The 20,002-nt window shown below is 46.8% G+C and overlaps 1 protein-coding gene across 5 annotated transcripts in view; it reads left to right on the forward strand.

The window, feature by feature from the left end:
- Positions 1 to 20,002, forward strand: part of Parva (parvin alpha) — a 160,044-nt gene that overhangs the window by 14,311 nt on the left and 125,731 nt on the right. The window contains exon 1 of one of the 5 annotated variants that reach the window (XM_038318912.2): positions 4,233 to 4,336. The exons of 1 other annotated variant lie outside the window; for it this stretch is intronic. Coding sequence is in view for 2 of the 4 variants with exons in the window: in XM_038318895.2 (XP_038174823.1) it covers positions 4,289 to 4,336 (48 nt within the window). In the remaining 2 variants the exon portion in view is untranslated. 3 more of the 5 variants (XM_038318895.2, XM_038318903.2, XM_038318921.2) reach the window with 3 other exon arrangements.

Consider the following 20,002-nt stretch of genomic DNA (forward strand, 5'->3'; position numbering starts at 1 on the left):
AAGCCAAAATAAACCCTTTCCTTCCCTAAAGTTAGGTCAGAGCATTTGAGCACAGCAACAGAAAGAAACTAGAACAGCTGTTCCAGACATGGCTTCTAACTGGAATCGCACAATGTGATTTACTGTGTCTGGTCTCTTAGGAGAAGATTGTCAAGGTGCCTACAATCCGCATGTATCAGCATGTATATTTCTTTTTTTAAGATTTATTTATTATGTACACAGTGTTCAGCCTCCATGTATGCCTGCAACCAGAAGAGGGCACCAGATCTCATTACAGATGGTTGTGAGCCACCATGTGGTTGCTGGGAATTGAACTCAGGACCTCTAGAAGAGCAGCCAGTGCTCTTAACCTCTGAGCCATCTCTCCAGCCCCCTGTATATTTCTTTTTATCATCGGAAAATATTCTTTTGGGTAGATATGCTTACTCATCAGCTTATGGACACGGGTTATTTTCATTTTTTGCCTATGATCAATTAGCACTGTGAATTTTCACATGTAAGCATTTGTGTGACTATGTGTTATTTTAAAAAAAATATTTATTATGTATACAGTGTTCTGCAGAAGAAAGCACCAGACCTCATTATAGATGGTTGTGAGCCACAATGTGGTTGCTGGGAACTGAACTCAGGACCTCTGAAAGAGCAGCTGGTGCTCTTAACCTCTGAGCCATCCCTCCAGTCCTGGCTATGTTTTCATTTCCCTTGGGTGACTAGGAGAGACATTACTGGGTTGTACAGTAATTGCCATATTTGATATTCTGAGGAATTGCCAAACTTTTCAAACGTAGCTATACCAGGGTTGAGGAGGCTGCTCAGTGGTTAAAATGCTTGCTATACAATCAAGTGGACCAGTGTTTGAACCCCTACAACTACATAAATGCCAGGCAGGCATGGCAATTCACCTGTAAGTTCAGCCTTAGAAGGTGGACATGGAATCCCTGAGTAGGCTGGCTGGTGAGACTAGCCAGACAGTGAGTTCTGGGTTTGCTGGAGAGACTGCCTCAGAGAATAGGGTGGAAGACCGACAGAGGATTCCCAACATCACCTCCAGTCTCCTGGCGTTGGCCCACATGTGGATATGCACACGCGCACAAGCTCAGTAGAACCCGCTGGCATTGTCCCTTGATTGGATTGTTTCCACCTGATCATCCAAGGATTCAGGCTTTTCTTATGAGACAGAATATCAATATGCAGCCTGCCTCTGCCTCTTGAGTGCTAGGGTCAAAGGTGTGCGCCACCATGCCCAGCATGTTCCTGCTGTTTAGTTGGTTGGTTTGCATTTTGTTTTATTTTGTTTTGTTTTCTTTGAGAGCAAATATGAGCTGCGCAGGATGGTGTGTGCCTGTGTTCCTAGCGCCTGTGAAGTGGAGAAGGAGAATCGGGAGTTCATCTTAGGTGCATAGCAGGATCATCCTCAGACACGTAGCTACTTTGAGACCCTTTCTCAAAAATTACACATGCCACTTATTTAAGACTTATCTCAAGGCTTGAAACATTTGGATTAATTACAGTGGTATTAGGAGACTCGAAGGGTCTGCTCCCAAGGCTACCTCCAGGATTTGAGGCAGAAGTCCACAATGAAGCGAAACTGAGCTTATCTTTTTCTATCTGTGGAGTAAAGACTCACATGCACATGCGTGATCTGAGGGTCCTGCTCTTTATTCTGCAGCTCTACTTCTGCTGCTATAGCTTCTGCTTCTCCTTTCCTTCAATTCTCTGTTCCAATTCTATAGTTCTAAATCTTTCTCTAATTCTCTGTTTTAATTCTCCTTGCTTCTTTTTAGATCTGACTTTTTTTTTTACTGGAAATTTAAGGTAATAGAAAAAGTTTCAAGGGTCACATCTCATTGGTCATAGCACACTCCTTGGGTAAACAATAAGGACAGAGCCATTTGCCATGGCAACACAGTTTCAAGGTTTCTGGTAAAAGACTGTGATCAGAAGCCAGAGAGGGATACCGTGCCTGGTGAGACATAGTTTTATCAGCTAGACTTGGCGGGCGAAGAATTGGCATGATTTTTTTAGGCTTCTTTGTGTTAATAACATTGGTTAAATACTTGTGACTCTGACCTTGTGCCAAACTGTGAAGTTTTAAACTTGTGATCCATTTACAGAAACTTTTCATCTTGTTTGAACTTGCTCTGAGATAAAAATGAGCTAATTATGTTCAGTTTGTCTTAGACAGAGGAGAAATTGTTATTTTCCTGTGTTAGTCTGAGTAAAAGGAACAAAGCAGGCTTTTAAGTGCCTTATAGTCCTCCTGGGACAATAGACCTAGTTATGAAGCATATCCTAGTATGTTTTCTATATATCAAAATCATACGGATCAGTGAGAAGTCATCTTCCTGACCATCCACGGATATATGTGCCCATAAGATTGAGATGCAATCGTGAAATTACATATACATATCATATGAAATTGCACACTATGGTGCAGGTGTTGGGGAGACTCCATAGCTACTTTTGCACAAGTGAAATTACAGACAGGAGTAACAGTTTTCAGAGTCGGTGGTCCCACAGCCTTGCCTAGATGGGATTCTCCTCCATCAGAGAACCATTCCTCCGGTGGGTTGACATCTGGTCACTAGTTGTCACCTATTGTATACTTCATGGCCCTCAACATAATGGTACTGTAGTTTCTTATAATATATAAATACTATAATGTTTTTGAAATCTAGATAATTAACTGTCCTCTTTACAACATACCATATGGCTCTAAAAGCATTGGCTAACAAAATGGCAGTGACTTTAACAATGAACTTTCACACACTTGGTGAGACTAGTTAATTCGCAGCATCTAGTCAGACTAAACAAACAGATCTGTCTTTAGACTTTCTTTGTTTTTAACTTTGCTTCCTAAAGTCACTGGTAATTGATACTTCTTTTGTGTGTGGGATTCTAACATGCAACCTGGTATTTTGGGTCTGGGATTGGGGCTCGGTCAGTTTCACTTACACAGCAAGTTTGAGGCCAACCTGGGCTACATGAGACAATGTCTCAAAACAAAAAGAACTTTTTTCAGAGCTAGAGATAGCCCAGTGCTAAGCATGTGCCTGGTGTTCACAAGCAGAATTCTTTGCAGGCCTTCCCATCCTCCAGGTCCTTCTGCCCACTAGAAAGAGGTGAAAGACTAAGGGGAAGGTTTGGCTAGCCTGTCTAACACATTGCCAGCTACCACCCACAGGAGCTCAGTGGTATGGCCACCATCAAGAGAAAAAAAAAAGATTGAGAAACATAGCCTCATTGCTTTTGAGGCAGAATGGAAATAGATTCACTGTACCTCAGCAAGTGAAAGGAAGGCATGAGGTTGGAGCCCAGGAGGTCTGGCTCAGCAGCTGGCTCTTCAGGTCTTCACTTCCCTATCATGGGCCATCGAGTACGGTGGCTCTCCCTCCAGCCCTGGTATTGCTTTCTTTAAAATATTCTTTACATTTTTAAAATTTCTCTCCGTGCATGTTGACATGATTGTGGTAGGGATTGCAGTAGAAGGAATGGGCATGGAGGGTGGTTGTGACTGTCGCTACTTTAGGATATAGTTGGAATTTTCCACTTGATTGTGAGAAAAACAGAAGCCCTTCTGTGAGTCCTGAAGGTAGACATTCGATGCCTCTACAGTGAGTGAAGAGCCAGGTGCTCCCTGAAGGGGGCAGCAGTCTTACGGGGCAGGTCTTCAGAGGGTCCCCGTGTGTACCATTGGCAGGTTTTTGTTTGTTCGTTCTGTTTTGTTTTGAGACAGGGTCTTACTGTGTAGCCCTGGCTTCTCTGTAACTCACTGTGCAGAACATGCTGGCCTCACACTCATAGAGATCCACCTGTCTCTGCCTCCCAAGTACTGGTGATTAAGTGTGTACCACCACACCCAGCCATTGGCTATTTTAAAAGTTTGGATTCTAAAATGCTGCCAGATAAAACCTGTTGCACCTAGAGGAGGTCAGGAGGGTGAGCCCTGGAATTACCCAAAAGTTGATACACCAGCTTCCTGGGCAGAAAGAGCAGCCAAAGTTGGGGTAGTGCCCTGCCAAGTGTCCTTGGTGTGGCCTAGTTGCATGAACCATGACAAATGTCTTGCCAAAGGGTACAGCACTGCCCAGGCCTGAGCTGCACAGGTTAAACAGTAAAAATCCATTGCTCTCCTGAGTACCAAGTAAAGCCAGCTCAGGCCTGGCCAGGGGCCAGGAGGAAGGTGGACTTCAGGGCTAGGGTGGTGCTGAAGTCCCCGCCTAAAATCAACAGAGGCAGTCAGCAGGCTGGCTTTTGACCCAGTGCAAATGAAGCCTGGCATTTGGAGATGGTATTAGATGTCCTGAGTCAATATTCGAGAGACAGGAGCAGAACGGTAAGAGCCAGCTCTCCCAGTCAGAGTACTGGGAGATGTGTATCCATTTTCCAGCTCACTGTTAAGATTGAAAGGTGTGTCTGCTGATGCTCCGAGTGTGATTTGTTCCATCCCAGCTCTTCCTTTTATTAGTGGATGTAGCATCTGGATGAATTATATCCCTGTAAGTATCCTGGGAGGTCTTGTCACTTCCGTTTTACAGATAGGGAAACAAGGCTCAGATAGTTGCAGCAACTTGTCCAGAGTTGCCCCCCTATTAAGAGGTATCACAAGGGGGACTGGAGATTGCTCAAGATGGCTCTGATTACAGCACCTGTAGGGGGACCGAAGTTTGGTTCCTAACATCCATTTCAGGAAGCTCACAACCACCTCTAATCCTAGCTACAAAGTATCTGACGCTCTCCTCAGGCCTTCATGGGTACCTGAACTCATGTGTATGCACGAGTGCACAGGCATGATGACATAGTTGACATCATATATAGTTGTTTTCTAAGATAGGATCCCATGTAGCTCAGGCTAGCCTCAAACTCACTATGCAGCTGAGGATGGTCTTGAACTTCTGATTCTTCTGCTTCCACTTCCCAAGTCCTGGGATTATAGGTATATGCCACCACATTTTATAAGTCCAGGGTTTAATACATATTAGACAAAACAAACAAACAAACAAACAAAAAGTAACAACCACAAAACAGGGCTGGAGAGATGGCTCAGCTGTTAAAGGCTAGGCTTACAACCGATTTCAGAGATTTCAGTCTCTTCTGGAAACAAACCCAACTCTATCCTACTCAAGGGCTTTCTGAATAGTGTGTGTTCATTCATCCATAATAACAAACAGTGGCATGTCTTTGGTTTCCATAGCAACCACTTAATAAGATACAGTTTTCCCTAGTCTTTCAAGATGTTGACTCTTTTCTAGGTGGTTCATTTTTTTCAACAAACTAGGGCTGAGCGGCAAGCCCCACCCAGAAGCCAGCCTTCTAGGTCTCACAGTGGCTGTGCAATCTTAGACAAGTTTATTGCTGTCCCTGAAATCTGCAGCTCATAGAATTGTCAAGAAACATCTCTATACTGGGAAGCACAGGAAATAAGGTTGGGCCCTCTGAGCATTCCGTTGCTGTGAGCTGTCAGGCTTGAGGTTGTTGCTCTGGGGAACTTTCTTCTTGTTCCCAGGACATCAAGCCAGCTCATAGAATTACTGATATTCCTTTTAAACTAACTACATTTTACATGTATTTAAAAAATAATTTGGAGCTATTATGTATTTGCGTAGGGGTATGTGCACCTGAGTGCAGATATCCTCAGAGGCCAGAAGAGGGCATCAGATCCTCCAGAGCTGGAGTTAGAAAGGGTTGTGAGCCTCCTGGTGTGGATTCTAGGAGCTGAACCCAAGTCTTCTGCCAAGAGCAGGCCACGCTCTTGACCAATGAGCCGTCTTTCCAGCTCCTGGGGTCAGAAGTATTAACTGGAAAGTTCAGACCCATCTTTATTTCTCATTTCAGGACTTAAAGACAGAGGTAGTGTACATGTGGGTAAGGGAGTAAGTCCTGCAATCCCAGAACTTGGGAGTTGAGCTGGGAGGATAGATGTGAGTTCGAGGCTCCACCTAAGTTACAGAGTAAGACCTTGTCTCAAAACAACAGCAAAGACAGACAGACAGACAGACAGACAGACAGACAGACAGACAGACAGACAGACAGACAGACAGAAAATCTGAGTGCTTCAACCATGTGTTAAAAGTGTATATTAGGCTGAGGAGATGGTGCGGCGGGTAAAGCAGTTTGCTGTGCAATCCCGAAGACCTGAGTTTGACCCTCGCAACATACACTGATAATAATAATAAATACAATGTTCAGATGTCTGGCTACTCTTTTCTGGTTATTACTAGTCTTGGTGCCTTGGTATCTTGGTCTTGTGATCTTATTTTTTAGCTGTTTGGTGTACTGTATAAAGGAGTCACGCCCTGCTAGAAGGTTTTCAAACAGTTTCCTATTGCAGGGCTTTTAAACTTTTTGTGACAATCTACTCCTCCTAACAATAGTGCGTTAAGCCTGCTTGCAAACAAAGATGTCCTATTTCAGTTTCCCAGCGCCATGAATTCCTTTTCGTTAATTTTTAGATGGAATATAAAGCAAGTGCTTCCTCGCAATGTTTTCATGCATATCTGTTGCTAAACTTTGCTTATGTGCACTCCAGCCCGCTGCTCTCTCCCATCTGCCCACCTTGCTCCAGCCCGCTGCCCTCTCCCATCTCCCTACCTTCCTTTTGCTGGTTTTAGCCCCCAAATGTAAATTCTTGGAAGTGGAATTGCTAAGTCAGGCTTCTTGGGTTTGAATTTAACTAGGTGTGTCCAGCTTGTTCTTTAAGAAGGAGATGCTGGGCTGGGGTGGGGGTGCAGGCAGGGGGAGACATAAACAAATATAGGAGTTAGGCCTATACAAATATTACGACTCTTTACTCCTTTCTGTGAACCCAGTCCTGCTTCTGTGTCTCAGGAATCTGGGGCAGAAAGACTAGAGTTGTAGACTCACAGCAGGGCTTTGTGGTTGATGTGGGTTTTCTGAGAGAGGGTGTCACTATACAGTCCAGTCATCCTCCTGCCTCGACCTCTCAAGTATTGTGATTATAGACATGTGACTCTCATACCTGGTTTTTATGTAGCAACGTTTGAAGCCAGCCTGGGTTGTATAGTGAGAGGCTGTCTCAAAAAATTAAAATTAAATAGAAAATTAGAGCTTTTCTTATAATGAGGTTCTGGGAATTGAGTCACCTTGAGCTCTGATTTTGCTGAGTATGTGCCCATACATTTCTAGGCAGTGAATCCCCAGGAATCTGTCTGAAGTATTTGGCAGTCACAGAAAGTTCTGGAGTTCAAGGCAAAATCCTATGTGTTCCTAGCTCTCCCCCTCTCTGGCCAGCTGTCTCTGGTTTCCCGGCCTTTGTTGTCTCAGTTTTTTCTTGACTTTCAGGATAAATATTTAGAGAGTTTGTGCTCTTTTGACACTCTTGCCTTTGATGCAGAGGGCACAGGGTTCTGGTTGGAGGAGTCCTCTAAAGATCAGTCCCCGTGGAGGTCCAAAGCCAGGCAGTTAGTGTCTGCCAGCCCAGCCTCTCCAGTTCTTCCAGGACAGGAATGGGGCACTGTCAGTTGCTGGTCCCTCCTTCTGCCCCCAGTACACTTGGCTGTGGATATGAGACTTAAGGCTGATTTCCTTTTAGGGATAACTGCGCAGCCAACCAGCAGCAGAAAACCCAGTGACAAAGATAATGGATTGAATCCAGGGCCTTGAGAAGGAGTCTGGAGGAGCAGGGCAGAGTGACTCACCCCTATATCCTCCCAGAACATTCCAAGAACTGCCTTCCTCAGTGCTGAGCTAACACCCTGACAACACCATCCTACCAAGGGGAGGAAGGCTAGCTGCTGAATCTTAGGAATCTTAGCTTCTGAGAGGGGACCAGAGATATGCCCTGGATGAAACAGTCCTGGGTTTGAATTTTTTGGTCTGGTTACTCGTATAGGTTAACAATCCTGGCTGCTCTGAGAAGGATGCACACCAGGCTTCAGCTCTTAGGAACTCACAGCCTAGCCTCTAGGGACGGGTCCTCTGTGCCTAGCCCAGTGCCCTGGAGGGGCACAGACCTAATAGCTGGAGCCCTAGCCTTGTCACGTGTTTCTTTGAATGTCAGTTTTCCCGTCTACCAAATGGGGATTTAAAAAGCTTTGGAGCAATGCCAGGAGCGACTGAAAAAGTCCTGAGAGAATGTGTATTGTTGGACACAACACAGCCATGTCAAGGATCCCAGTGTCTCAGACCCATGGGAGTGGCAGAGCCTTTCCTGGGTGATGCTCTGAGGGATGGCAGAGCCTTCCCCAGCCCATTAGTGGATATTGATTGTAGCTACAGAAAATGCCCGCTGAAGCTTTGTCCCTGATCCCATGTTTATGGCCTGAAGCCTGCTCCCCCACACAGACTGCGTCTGCAGAGATTAGCTAAGCATGCCTCCCTGTCCAGCTAGCTGTATGTATGCAGTAACCCCCTTCCCTGTTTGGCTGTATGCAGTAACCTGCCTCCCTTTTCAGCAGTATATGGATAAACACGCTGAGCTTCCAGGATGCTGAGCTTCTCCGTCCGAAAGCCCAGTCTACCTGACCCCAGCTTTTTCCTGTATGCATATGTCATTTCTTCATTACATCACCACCCCTAGTCTGGGTTCGAGGACCTAAGCCATGCAAGAATGCAACAGAATGACCTCTAACCCAGCTAATAATGCATTCATGTCAGGGGCTTGTCACAACACCTGGTGCACAAAACATGCTTGCAGCTACCTTGCTATTATTTCTACCTTTCCTTTTGACCCATTGGTGACTGTGGCTTCACTCCTTCACAGTTCGGAATATTATTGTAGAGATCTTGTATAATTCACAGTTACATATATGTTACATAGAGAGATACCAGACTCGTGTAATCCCATTAAATCCAATGACTAGCTCTGAGGTCAGGCTTGCTATTTTTATTACATTTCTTCATTGTATGTGTATGCGTGTGTCAGGGGGTCAGAGGACAGCTTACAGGAGTCTGTTCTCGCCTTCCGCCGTGTAGGTCCGGGGACCACAGTCAGGTCATCATACTTGGTGGCAAGCTCCTTTGCCAGCTGTGCCCTTTGCTGCCTCAAGGCTGTGTTTTTATCTCCTTTTGTGTCCTGGATTGCAGAGTTTGAATAATCAGCTCCCTGTAAATGATGGGGCCAGCATAGCATTCGAACCAAGGTTGTCGATTCTCGAACCTGCTTTTCCCTAACCAATAGGTTATCTTGCCTCTTGGCATATCTATCCATGGGAGAGTTTCCAAATATGGACCAGTAAAGGATTTTTTTCTTGTTTTCTTCCATTAAAAAAGCCAACTGTTATTTTTCTCATAACAAGTTAACACAAAAACATGGAACTGTATGGAGGAGGACTCTGCAGATTGACTTGGGGGCAGCTTTGCGGCTCCCATGCTTTGTGGACCAGATGTCCTAGGTATAAACTTGTTGGGTTTATACTTGGGTTTCCGGGGACAACAGTCAAGCTGGTTCATATCCTACTCAATTAGATGAGCCCCTGGTGTGAGCGTGTGGATGCCATAGCAAAGCCAGGTTGCCAAAGGTTCCTACCTGCTCACTATAAAATTCCTGTCTCATCTGTCAAGGCTTCGTAGCAGACAGCCACAGGCAAGCTCTGTGCGCGCCCTGAGTCACCGTGACAATCCCAGCTGGCACTTAGCATATTTAACTCCAGTATTTTCCCCTGGGTTTCTGATACTGTAGTTTTTTTTCTCATCTAAACACACATTTCTATGATTTTTCCTCTTGGCATTTTCTGTTACCATGCTGCTGTGGATAGGAGCATAACTTTTAATGACTATTAGGATAATATTCTGCCTGGAAGACACACTTGCCACCTGCCCCGTCAGTAGCTGAGTTGCCAGGTATTTGCCATTGCACAAATACTATGGTTATGTTTTGCTTGTAGAAATATTTTTACCATACGTAGTATTGCTTCTGTAGAGTAGATTTTATGGAATGGAATTACTGAGTTAAACATTATGAAATTAGAAATCCCTCCCTTCTCTGGTGGTGGTTTTCTTTGAAACAGTCTTGCCATAAAGCCCAAACTGACCTCTCATCAAGATCCCTCTGTCCTAGATTTTCAGATACTTGGATTGCCATCATGCTCAGTTTAGTTTGTGAAGCCTGGGCTAGTTTAAAATTTTTTTGTAGCTGAAACTGACTTTAAACTCTTGATCTCCCTGCCCCTATCTCCTGAGTGCTGGTATTATAGGCATGCACCACCATGCCTGTCTCATACATTTCTTGAGCTAAATTTCTGTGCTGCTGGTGTATCTCCGTCAGAGTGCATGGTCACTTGATCCCAGCTTTTCTGTGTCATTTCTTTATTCCTTGTCACCCTAGTCAAGTTAGTCCCAAAGCTGTGCAGGTGGTGGCACTTTACCCAGTGGGCTGTTGCCCCCAGTCTCTGGCTCATACATTCCTCATAGATATCAACAAATTATTTTCTAAATTATATGTGGCATGCAGCTCCTTCAGCTCTACCAGAGTGTGTCCTTTCTGCCTTTCTTCCTAAAGCTTATTTCATGGAAACATTGCTTCCCTTGGCATTTCTTTGATGACCAGTAAGGCTGAACATTTTCTCTGCTTATAACTGTTTCTGTTTCCTTTATACTCAGTTGGGCACTAGCATTAAAACTTATGACTTTGGCCAGGCTGTTTGGTGCATGCCTTTAATCCCAGCACTCAGGAGGCAGAGGCAGGTGGATCTCTCTGAGTTCGAAGATAGCCTGGTCTACACAGTGAGCTCCAGGCCACCCAAGGCTGTGCAGAGAAACCCTGACTTGAAAAAACAAACAAAAGAGCCTACAACTTTGAACAAATTTCAGAGTACCTCAAATTGAAGGCCAAGAAACGCTAGGCACAAAGTCTCTGCATAGTGATGTCCATTTTCTCCAGAGTCTGTGTCCTCCCCATGTGTCTTGCTGTCTGTTGTTCCCGGCATCTCTAAGGCCATCAGTGGGGCCTCCTCTATGACCTCTATAGTTGCTGTGTTTAGAGGCTCCTCCCCCTAGTCCTCCCTCCCTTCCTCTTGTCCCTTCATCCTTTGTGCCTGTGCTAAGCAGATGCTCTTCCACTGAGATGCATCCTCAGCACCATCCCTTCCTTGTCTTTAGAGCACCCCACCCAAGTGTGTACCAAGTGCATCTTATCGGTAATGCAACAAGCTCCAGGGACTCGAGTATTTCCAATGATTTCCTCAGCCATTTCCCCTCCCCCTCTCACTTATGGGATTTGACATTTTTTTAACATTAATTGCTAGCTTTAATGAGTCCATTTTTGCGCCTACTGCTCAGTTGACGTTTCTGATGTCATGTAGTAAGACCATTTGAAAACTGGGTTGTTGGGGGAATTCTAAGTGACTTCTGTGTGTTCTCCTTGTGAGGAGAGCAAAGGAAGACTAGGGAGGCCCTTGTACTAGGGTGGAGTCCAGCAATGTAAGTTGACCTCTGTGTTAAATAGGTTCCCCTAAGGTGATTTGTGGAAGATTCACTTGCTCTTTAATAATTCAAGAAACTATTTGTCATTAAGACATGAGTTCTCAGTGTGCCCAAGGCTCAATTACAGAGCGACTGTGCAGGCCAGTTGTAGGGTGTAGTTGGAACAGGGCACCCAGCATACCAACGCATCCAGGCCCACCTTGGAAAACCTCTTATCCCACTTCCTGGACTGGTAGATATTTTTAACAGTATTTTTTTATTTTTTTAATTGCTTGTATTTATGCGCATGTGTGTGTACATGTGCCTGTCTCTTGATGTTCAGAAGGAGATTTTATATGCTCGTTTCATATGGTTTTATACACTAAGAAACATCTTAGAAAATAGGGCCTGGATATCCCCAGATACACACATCCCTTTCTCCCACTAAACAGCTTCTCCTGCTGAGGGTCAATTTGGGTTTATGATGTCAACTGGTCCAGAGCTGGTTTCAGGGCTCGTGGCATGGTCTCTAATGACATCTTGGAACTTGACATCATAAACATGTTCACACCTGAAATAGACACAGAGTGTCTTTCCCCTTCCTTCATAAATGCACTATCTAGTTTGACAGAAATGGCATTGGTTGACGTGTGTAAACCTGGCACCATAGTTCTAGTTTGTTCCTGGGCCATCTCATTGTTTGCTATAATCATCTGTTCGAGCAGCAGGCCTGCTAGCCCACCATTTAGTATGGTCCTGGGGCTTGGAGAAGAGGATTACCAGAACCTCAGCAGTGTGGCCTTTGTTTATTCCAGCCATCCATTGGTTGGGCAAACACCAGATGTTCTTGAAGCCTGCATTGCCATGGGCTCTTTGGTGGGCAGGTGACAGCAGCCACTCCAGGTTGCTGGGGCTGAGGGCTCATGATCTGGGGAGACCAGCCCATCTGTTATAGATGCACTGGTCCAGGGACTCCACTCGCTAAGGATACCAGTGAGGATACCAGCATCAGCCCCGGGGTTTTATCTCAGGGGCCTTGAGAACACAATCCGTCTGGACCGGAGGAGTGAGAAGGACAGCTTTGCGTGTAGGGAGGCAGGACTCCCAAGTGTGAAACACTGGGTGCTTCTGAGTGTCCTGCAGTTGGGCCATCCTCTGGGCATGAGGCTGGCGGCTGGCCTGGGTCTTGTGCCAGGAATTAGATGTGGACTAGCGAGGCTGCTGAGAGTGGAGAGTGGGCTCTGGATTTGGCCCTGCTCATTTCCAGCTGTGAGGCTTCAGTCACCAGGGCTACCCCAGGATGATTGGGATGCACAGCAGAGCCCAGAATGCCTTTGGTCCTGGCACGTGACCTTGGCCATCCTCATCCTTTCTAGAGCCGAATGACCCATTGTGTACAGTCATTGGAGAAGGCTATGAAGGGCAAGGAGAAGGCCTTGAATGTAATTGACATGGTTCTCCTTCTGACCATGTGGGAACAGTCATAAAAATCACTCACATGTGCCTCACTTTACAGTTTACATCACAGTTACATTACATTACAGCTTTACATTTGGGGTGTATCACCTACCAGCTGGGCAGCCCGGTGCTGCTTCTCGCGTTAGTAGCCTCAGCTTCCTCACTTGGAAAACAGAAGTCACTTTGTTGTAACTGTCCACGGGCATTTCTTCTGGGCAAGAAAGAAGGGGCGGGAGACGGAATGGGATACAAAGGAAGAAACTGGAGCTTGGCAAACGGGGGGAAAAGCTGAGGGACAGACCGCTAGCCTGGGTAGCGGGTGAGGTGTGAGGAGGTACCTTCTTCACTCCTCCAGGATGCGCAAAACCTCGAGACAGCCTTTGAGTGGACGCTGAGTTGTCACGTGGCATGCAGGCCGTGTTGTAATGATAGTTTTTTCTTTTTTTCCACCCTTTTTGGTTTATTAAAAAAAGTTTGGGGGGTCTTAGTGGGTAGGGAATGGGGACGTAGCCCGGTCTCTCATAACTGCTTCCTGCTGACTTTGTGGGCATTGAGGGATTTTTTTTTAGGGGTGTCGAGGGATTTTTTTTGGGGGGGGTGTCTGATGTCCTGGTCCCATTCGCTGACGTCCTGGGATGGCTCTGGTGTGTCCTGGTAATGATGTCCTGTTGTTGACGTCCTGGGATGTCCTGGTGGTCCGTGTCCCGATGTCCTGGGATGGCTGATTGAAACCGCATCCGTTGGTGTTTTGAGGAACTGGGTTGTTGTTAGGTGATGGAAAACAAGAATCGCATTAGGAAAGGAAAAATTAAGGGGGGGGGGATTATGAGGTGGGGGCTTCAGGGTTTGAGGTAGTGGGGGGCTTCAGGGTTTTTTGAGGCCAAGAGTGATAAAAATTAAATGATACTTATTCCGTTTGAATACTTATTTTGTTCGTGTCCAGTCCGTTCAGGTGGGTTAAGCTGGCTTCCTAGAACTTAAAGAAAATGCCTTAAAAGAGAAATAAATTTCTGACCACATTTACCACCTGAATCCCTTGTCTCCGTGGGCGATGATGATTCCTGTAACGACAACTGAGTAGTTATTTAGAATTTAAGCGTGACATTGGAAGTATTTGGAGAGGTCATACATAGGAAAAGGAGAAGGGAGAGGGTGTGTTAGTATAAGAAAGAGTTAAGTGTAGATGGAACCGTTATTCTCCTTGGACTGAAGTTGGTGTCCTCTGGAACTTGAGAGAGCAAGGTCCTGTCTGAGTTACCGTGAATGAGTAATCTTCTTGAGCTGGAGGAGTAAACGGTTTAAGGTGTGACAGGTGAATCCAGTGAGGAAGTCCTTCGAGCTTGGCAGCTGCTCTCCGATCTTAATCGGTGGTGGACATGGATTAGCACATGGTTGAGTTAATGAGTGATCAGTGAAATCCCACAGTAGCGAGTGTAAGTGGGTTAGTAATGGCGTAAGCAGGTGATCAGGTAGGGTTATATGACTGTGTAATATATTGGAATTTATTAATGAAAGTGGTAGGATTAGACGTATAGGAGTCTAGCAGATTAGCTATGTGAGAGAACTCAGACAGTGAAAATGGAACGTGTACTTTAATCAGACCGTCTGCACCAGCCACCTCTCACAGCGGCAGGATGGCCACAGGCTTGATTTGATCCGGATCAGGATCCGGCCCCGTGACTGCCCATGAACGCGTGAGCGGAGGAGTGAAGGAAGGTGTTAGAGCGCAAGAATGGGGGAAACGCCGAGGGGCCCTAGAAGACCGAGGAGGTGGAGTAGGGCGGGTGGGCAATGGGGAGGATGAGGCGTCTGAAGGCCTGAGTGACCTTGACTGAGACCAAGACCGGGACCTACGGGACCTACGGCGAAAAGGGGGAGGGGGAGGAGGAGGCAGAGCTGGAGGAGCCGGATGAGGACCTGCTGGGAGGGGAGGGGCGGGGAGAAGAATGTTTAGGTGGGGTTTTGTTACGTCTGGACCTGGAGGGAGAAAGGTCAGGTGAAGTTTTTTATATTTGAGCTTATGGGGTGTAGTCTCAGGCGACCGCTTCCTAGACCTGAAAGAGACCTTAGGAGGAAGTTTAGGTGGAGTGTTGTCTGCCTGGGCGGAGCGGAAGGAGGCTGCTCTCCTGGGCCGGGGAGGTGGAGGTTCATCGGATGTGTCCATGGCAGGAGTAACTGGTTATGGATTAGCAGCAGGTGGCATGGCTAGAAACATGTGAGCAGACGAACAACGAGAAAGGACGGAAGGGTCAGTCTTAAGAGCTAGATAGAAGAAAGCACAGATGTATATTAGCTCCTTACATTTGCCTGTACGGTAGCAGTGGTTGGCTAACTCCCGTAGAATATCGGGGTCGCAGGTGCTGTTAGGCGGCCATTTGTAGTTTCCCTCTAAGGAATACATGGGCCATTTTTTTGAGCATAGGCGTATCAGCTTTGTTTGGCAAATGCTTGGCATTAGAGCGTGGGGCTTGAGTGTTTCCAAAAGCTGCCCCAGTGGGGATGAAGGAGGAATCACTTTGGATGGCTTGGTTCTCATAGCTAAGGCCTTGAACACGCCCGCAAAAAAACCGTGGCACTCAAGCCTTACAAGGACCGTACCCCGTTAGGTGAAATGCGTGTAGATGGCACGAACATTCAAGACCCGTGGGAGGGCGTCCTCAACCCCATGCGTGGAATGTTATGCTTGGCTGGCTGAACCCTCAAGCCTACTACGAGGACCGATCCTCAGACAAGAGGAGTGCAGCAAAGGCCAAGCTTCCGTCCTGGACGGGAGACCACACTGTAGTGGCCACGTGGAGAGACAGAAACAGAAGGAAGAAAAGAGAGAGAACCGAGGACCCGGGCCCTTGGACGCGGGCAGAGTGAGAGGCTTTCACCATCTCAGGCATGGGCCAACCAGGAACGCAAGCCGGATTGAATGCTGGGAAGGGGACCAGAGAAGTCCCCCCCCCCACCCTAGGAACAACCAACAAGCTGCCGAGCGCTCAGCGACAACTAGTGTGTTGGCCAGGGTCATTTGGCCAGCTGGAAGGGGAAAACTCACGAATAAGCCGATGATGGATACGGAGCCGCGTACAGGCAGATGTTGAGCACGTGACCGCAGTCCGTAGGGTCTTCGGTCCTCAGGTTCTCAGATCTCCAGGTTCTCAACCCGTCCTGGCACGGTTTGGAGGATCCAGGCTGGCGCCTAGTCCCGAAATCCGGGAGACTCGGCCGTCGGTTTCGGCACCAATGTTGTGTTTCTTTTTGGCTTGTGTCTACCGCGGAGTCAGAGGAAGAAGGCCCGGGATGCGCGACCACGTGCGTGGGAGGGTTGTTTATTAAGGGAAGGGAGAGCTCCACAGTGTGAGGGGGGGGGGGTGGGCGGAGGGAGGAAGAGAGAGAGAGAAAGAGAAAAGAGAGCGATAGTTTTTTCTAGCTGCAATATTTTTAGGAAGAAGTCTAGAAAAAAATAAAGTACAAAAAAGATAATAATAAATAATAATGCATAATCTATAATAATAAAAATATGCCATAGTCCTTTTTATACTGCTAATTTGGGATGTTTTCTTCTCTCATTGCTTATGCATCTACTTTAAATATTTGAATAGTATAATTTAAATTGCAGAGTTAGAGTCCCCCTGGGTGTTCAGTCCCAGGACACAAGGTTATTTATGCTTTCATTCCTGTGCCTTTAGCTTTGGGGGCTCACGCTGCAGGCCAGTCAGGATTCCAGAGGAACAGGTCATCGAGGCACGTGTATGAAGAGATTTTCTTCCCAGAAGCTGGTTGACAGGTTAAATAAGGTTCACAGGTGGTCACCCCACCAGGCCAGAAGCACTGAAGGGTTCCAGCTGTGTTGAGGTACAATTCCCTCTTCTCTGAGGGGTCTAAGTCTACTCTTTGGGACTCCAGGAGATTGACTGGATGAAGTCCAGCCCTGTTGTGGATGCAACCTCTGCTATTTAAGTCAGCTGATCTAGATGTTACTCACACCACAACAACACCTATGTATCATCTGATTAACTGGGTGCTGGAGCCTAGCCAAATTGGCACATGAAACTAGCTTCCATAGTACTTCACAACCACAGTGTGTGTGGAAGTGGGATGTGTGTGTGTGTGTGTGTGTGTGTGTTTGTGTGTGTGTAGTCCCAAGAGTGTTATCAAGTATCTTCCTCATTCACTTTCCATTTTATATATTGAGGCGGGGGTCTTGCTGAACCCACAGCTGTTGTTTTGGCTAGTCTGACTAGCCAGCTTGCTCGTGGGATTCCTGTCTCCACCTTGTGCACAGTGACCACAGTTTGAACTGCCATGTCCGCATAGCTTTTATGTGGTCTTAGGGACCCAAGCTCTGGTCCTCCTGCCTGCACGAGCCGCACCTTACCCACTGAGCCATCTCCCTATCACCCCCCCCCCCCCATTTCTCATTTCAGTTTTTGACTTTTCACAGCATGAACGTTTCCCCCATGACACTATTAATTCTAAATGAGTTTGATATTGACTGACATTTTTGTGATGTGGGACATCACAAAAGCCTAAAGGCTTTACGTGACAAATTTGGAAAGTTCCGTGCCGTTGGCTGCGGAAGTCGTGTCTGTTTTCCATGATAAACAGCGTTGGTATAAATGCCTTTCTGTGCAGTGTTTTTATTCACTCACTATGGATCCTAGAGTATAGTTATCAACATGGAATTGCTGAGGATTTGAGGACTTAAGCTCTTCATATGCTTGCTAAATTCTCTCTGGGTTATTGTTTCTGGTGGTGAATGTGCACACCACCTCCAACCCTGTCACTTGCTTGCTGATGTCTTGGAGCCCACCCTGAATCAGTCTGCATTTTAGCAAGGTCTACAGCGACATGCATGTGCATTAAAGTTTTTTTAATGTATTTATTTTTTAATTAAAATACAATTATATCATTTCCACCCTTCTCTCCCCCAACCCCTCCAATCCCTTCCCTTGTTCCCCCTCAGATTCATGGCTTCATTTCCTTTGATTACTAGTGCTAGCATGTGCTTTAAAGTTGAAGAGGCCCTGCCTGAGGAAATTCTTCCCAATCTTTAGGCCAACCAGAAGCATGTATAGAGGCTTGTTTAGTGTCCTCATTAAAACTGGATGCTCTCGTTTTTCCTTTTCTCTCTGTTTTTATCGTTGCTGCTACGGCTGTTGCTCTTTGTGTTGTTATTATTGAGATGTGCTCACTCTGTCGCGCAGGCTGGCCTGGAACTCGGGATCCTCCTGCATCAGTCTCCTCAGTGCTGGGATTACAGGCGTGCACTGCCTCACCTGGTTCATTATTGTCTTTCACCTTTGCTAATTCACTAACCAAAAGAATTCTATTCTATTCATTCTATTTTATCTTTACCAGAGACGTTCAGTGAAGGGGGGGGGGGCAACTTTGTTTTGTTTCTTTCTTTACCCAGAGTCACACTGTAAATCATTTCTGATATTGGTCCCACAGAGCACATAGCTTCCCAGTCTTGTCCAGCTAAAGAAGGTCTGATTTAGATTATGGCTACTTGTTTGCAGCTGCCAAGGTCTAGTCCTGTCTGAAATCAAATTTTCCTCTCCCACTATGTGCCTCCTAGCGCAGCGTGCCTATGGCTCGGGTGCCTACATCTGCTGGGGTCAGGGGTGGGACCTGGGATCACTTTTGCTCAGCTCCCTCCTCCTCTATCTTAGGCTATTTGGGCCATTTTAACAAAGATGCCCTAGACCAAGTGGCTTAACTACAGAAATATTTCGTTTGCAGTTTTAGAGGTTGCCTGCTGGCTTGGTGTCCTTCCTCACAGACAATGCCAGCTCCATGTGTCTGAGTATGGTAGGGCTGTTGAGGGGTCTCAAGGGGCTCATTCATGAGGGCGCTCATCCCGCCTGTGGAGGCTCCACCCTCTACCATACCACACTGGACAAGGTTTTGAGGCACAACCATTCACCAAGAGCTTCCCGTGCTGCGTATTTACAGCCTGGCCTGGGAAGCCGTGACGAGAAGGGACACAAGTCCTCTTGAGTTGGGGGCATCGTCACACTTGCTGGCCACTCTGCCCTCGCAGGCTCATGGCTGGGGTCCCATGTGGTTCTTCAGAGGCTGTGCAGGGGATCTTTGAAGAGTTCTTCACTGTGGTTAGCTTGCCTGGGCTTTGGCTGGAATCCACGATGCAAGGGCTCTAGTCAGGCCTTGAAACCACAGCATTGTTTTAACTCTCACGGCCCCGAAGTTTTGGCGTTTAAAATGTGTAAGACTGAACCGTGGCAAAGGGTGACTGCTTAGACGCTGCCGACATCTCTTTACAGACTCGTTCCCGAAGCTTCAGTTCCCCATCCGATGTCTTGGAAAAGCAATCGTGTGTGATGCGGCTTTCTCCTGCAGATGTCACGGGTGAACCAGAGGCTAGAGAGAGGGCAGGGGCTGAGGGTTGTTGTTCTTTGGAACTGAAGCGTTGAGGAGATAAACTGTGGAAGGATATTTTAACGCGTTTCATTTGAAACATGCTCAATAAATAAAGAATTCCTTCCAGCCAGCTTTCTGGGATGCTCTCTGAGGTCAGGAAACTGTAAACACTTCCCTTCGGGCTGTGGGAGACTGGGAGGCTCAGCTGGGTTTCAGTTCTCTTCTTACTCCTCCCAGGTGTCCCCAGCTGCTCAGCCCTAAGTGTTAGGGTCGTCCCTGTATCACCCTCAGGGCCTGGATGAGGACAGAGGAAGGTGGAGCCCCTGTGGGGCTTTAAGGTGCAGAGGCATTTGATGGCATGAGGTCTTTTGTTACACTCTGTTTGATAAGGAATAGATTTTACCAACTTCCAATCCATACAGCCTTCCGCTTATAGAAGAGAAACCGTGTCACTAAATCCCTGACCTCTCTGCTGCCCAAGAACCACACACAACCCTCCTTTTTAAAGACAGGGTCTCAGTATGTAGCCCAGGCTGACTCAGACCTAATCCTTCTGCCCTCACTGCCAGTGCTGGTTCCCTGGTACGTACTGCTATCCCCAACCTAGCCCATCCTTTTGCATGTCTATGTATGTGTGTGGGGGGGTGGGTAGGGGGCTGTGTGTCTATGGACATATGTGCACATGTGTATATGGAGGTCAGAGGTCAACCTCGACTGATGTACCTTAGGTGTGATTCACCTTGTTCTTTTGAGACAAAGACTCTAATGGGGGCCTGGGGCCTTCCCAGTAGTCTAGGCTGGCTGTCTAGTT

This window comes from Arvicola amphibius, chromosome 1 (assembly GCF_903992535.2).
Source record: "Arvicola amphibius chromosome 1, mArvAmp1.2, whole genome shotgun sequence".
In the NCBI taxonomy this organism is placed as follows: domain Eukaryota; kingdom Metazoa; phylum Chordata; class Mammalia; order Rodentia; family Cricetidae; genus Arvicola; species Arvicola amphibius.